This window comes from Atta colombica, unplaced genomic scaffold (assembly GCF_001594045.1).
Source record: "Atta colombica isolate Treedump-2 unplaced genomic scaffold, Acol1.0 scaffold205, whole genome shotgun sequence".
Taxonomy (NCBI): domain Eukaryota; kingdom Metazoa; phylum Arthropoda; class Insecta; order Hymenoptera; family Formicidae; genus Atta; species Atta colombica.
The window spans coordinates 942263-944401 of NW_017259300.1; the positions used below are offsets into that span (position 1 = coordinate 942263).

Here is a 2139-nt window from a genome sequence, read left to right on the forward strand (position 1 = left end):
TTGATGATTTTCAGGGAGCTGGAAAAAGCAGAACCATTTACAAGAAAAATTCACGAAGACGAGCTGTGGTTATATAGAAATCCAAGAACAGATTCATTTGTTCCAACTACAGTATTATGGGTAGATATTGTGTCTTTTTCTTATATGTATACATCTCTTTAAATTTAAATATATATAAATAAAAAGATTTTAATAAATATAATTAATAATAAAGTGAATAAAAATTTTAATAAGCAAATGTTATCCTATAACTAATTTATGTTAAATATTTTTTTCAGCCTCTTGTATTCATGATGCCGATCGTTGTTATTTGCTTCTTTTTTATAATGCACAAAGATAAAGTCGATTTTCACCAGTCAGTATTATCTGTAACGTTAGCCTTAGGATTTAACGGTCTTATTACAGACATTTTAAAACTTATAGTAGGTATGTTATTATCAAGAAATTTATATGTAACAGATGCATTAAAGCAATAAAAAATATTTACAGTTTTAATAGTATTATATAATAAGTGATATTATATTATTATATTTTTTGCCACTTTTAGGTCGCCCAAGGCCAGACTTTTTCTGGCGATGTTTTCCGGATGGACAAATGAATCCGGGATTTAAATGCACTGGAGATCCAGTTGTTATTAGAGATGGAAAGAAGTCATTCCCAAGCGGACATTCCTCATGTATGTCCAAATATTGCAGCAAATACAGATATTTCTTATAGTGGATAAGTTTATATTTCCTTATATCTCTATAATTTTACTTGTAAAATGTATTATATTATATCTCTTTAATTTTAATTGTAAAATGTATTGCTTTTTATACACTGAAAAAAAATTGTTTATTTGACTAAATTAATTTAACTGCCTTTATTTTTTTCGTTGGAGAATGAATGTATTACATTACAGAAGTAAAATGTAATACATATATAACTTAAATACATAAATTCTTCATTAAAAAAAATAAAGGCGAAATAAATTATTATTGTAGTCAAATAAACAATTTTTTTTCAATGTAAAGAACATTCAAAAATAAAATTATATAATTCTAATTATGTATATAAATTATTTATAAAATATATACTATGCTTATAGAAGTAATTTTTGTTTTAGTTGCGTTCGCCAGTTTTGGCTTCATCGCCTTGTATTTAGCTGGAAAATTACATACATTTAGCCTAGCAGGAAAAGGACAATCGTGGAAACTGTGCACATTCCTTGTGCCACTTTGCATCGCTCTTACTATCGCATTAAGCAGAACGTGCGACTATCACCATCACTGGCAAGGTAATTTTTAAAATCTTATTGTTAAAGTAATATAATTCTATTACAATTTTACATTATAATGATACAGAATTTGTTTCAGACGTGGTGATAGGATCAGTAATAGGTTACTGCTTAACATACGTCTGCTACAGACATTACTATCCTCCATTAGATTCACCATATTGCGATAAACCGTATGTCGCGCTTACATTACAAGTTCAGTCAGACACTGTCAGATCTAATAAGAACGAGCAAATTAAGTGGATCTAAAAACATCAGGATTATTACTGCGCCATATATATTTTCAACAGTACTTAATACTTTTGTTAAAATCTTTGAGATCTGTATATTTTGTGTATCAGTATATACATTTAAAAATAAATATATGTCTGTACAGAGACAAATTCGATTATATTAGAATTTGTGCGTGAAAGAACGCGCGCGCGCGCGCGCGCGCGTGTGTGTGTGTGTGTGTGTGTGTGTGTGTGTAAGATTTGTTCGCATAATTGTTCGTATTTATGCTGTGTATTTTGTTTTATTTTCTTCTATTTAACTTTATTATTATTATTATTATTAAGAAGATTTGTGATATGATTACTAATTAATTAAAATTTCCAGCTGATAAAAAAAACAAAGCTTAGTCATAATAATGTGATATTTTTAATATATTTGAAATTAATTTTGGTCTTAAGATCTAAATTATATCAATAAAATTGTCATTTAAAAATATTTTTTTAAATTAATATTACACATATAAAGTAAAAATGATATTATGTTTTTAGATTTATCTCCTTATTTGGGTTTATTATATTCCATTTTTGTAACATTGTTAAGAGTATAACTACTTCATTTTACATATAAAAGATACACATATAAAATATATA

General features: G+C 26.8%; 1 protein-coding gene across 1 annotated transcript in view; it reads left to right on the top strand.

The window, feature by feature from the left end:
• LOC108687356 (phospholipid phosphatase 5) overlaps positions 1-1587 on the top strand; it is a 2152-nt gene extending 565 nt beyond the window's left edge. The window contains exons 2-6 of the mRNA XM_018193066.1: positions 15-120; positions 279-426; positions 548-676; positions 1106-1276; positions 1356-1587. Of these exons, the coding sequence (XP_018048555.1) occupies positions 15-120; positions 279-426; positions 548-676; positions 1106-1276; positions 1356-1525 (724 nt within the window). The 3' untranslated portion in view covers positions 1526-1587. The remainder of the gene's footprint in view (positions 1-14; positions 121-278; positions 427-547; positions 677-1105; positions 1277-1355) is intronic.
• Positions 1588-2139: the final 552 nt, after the last annotated feature.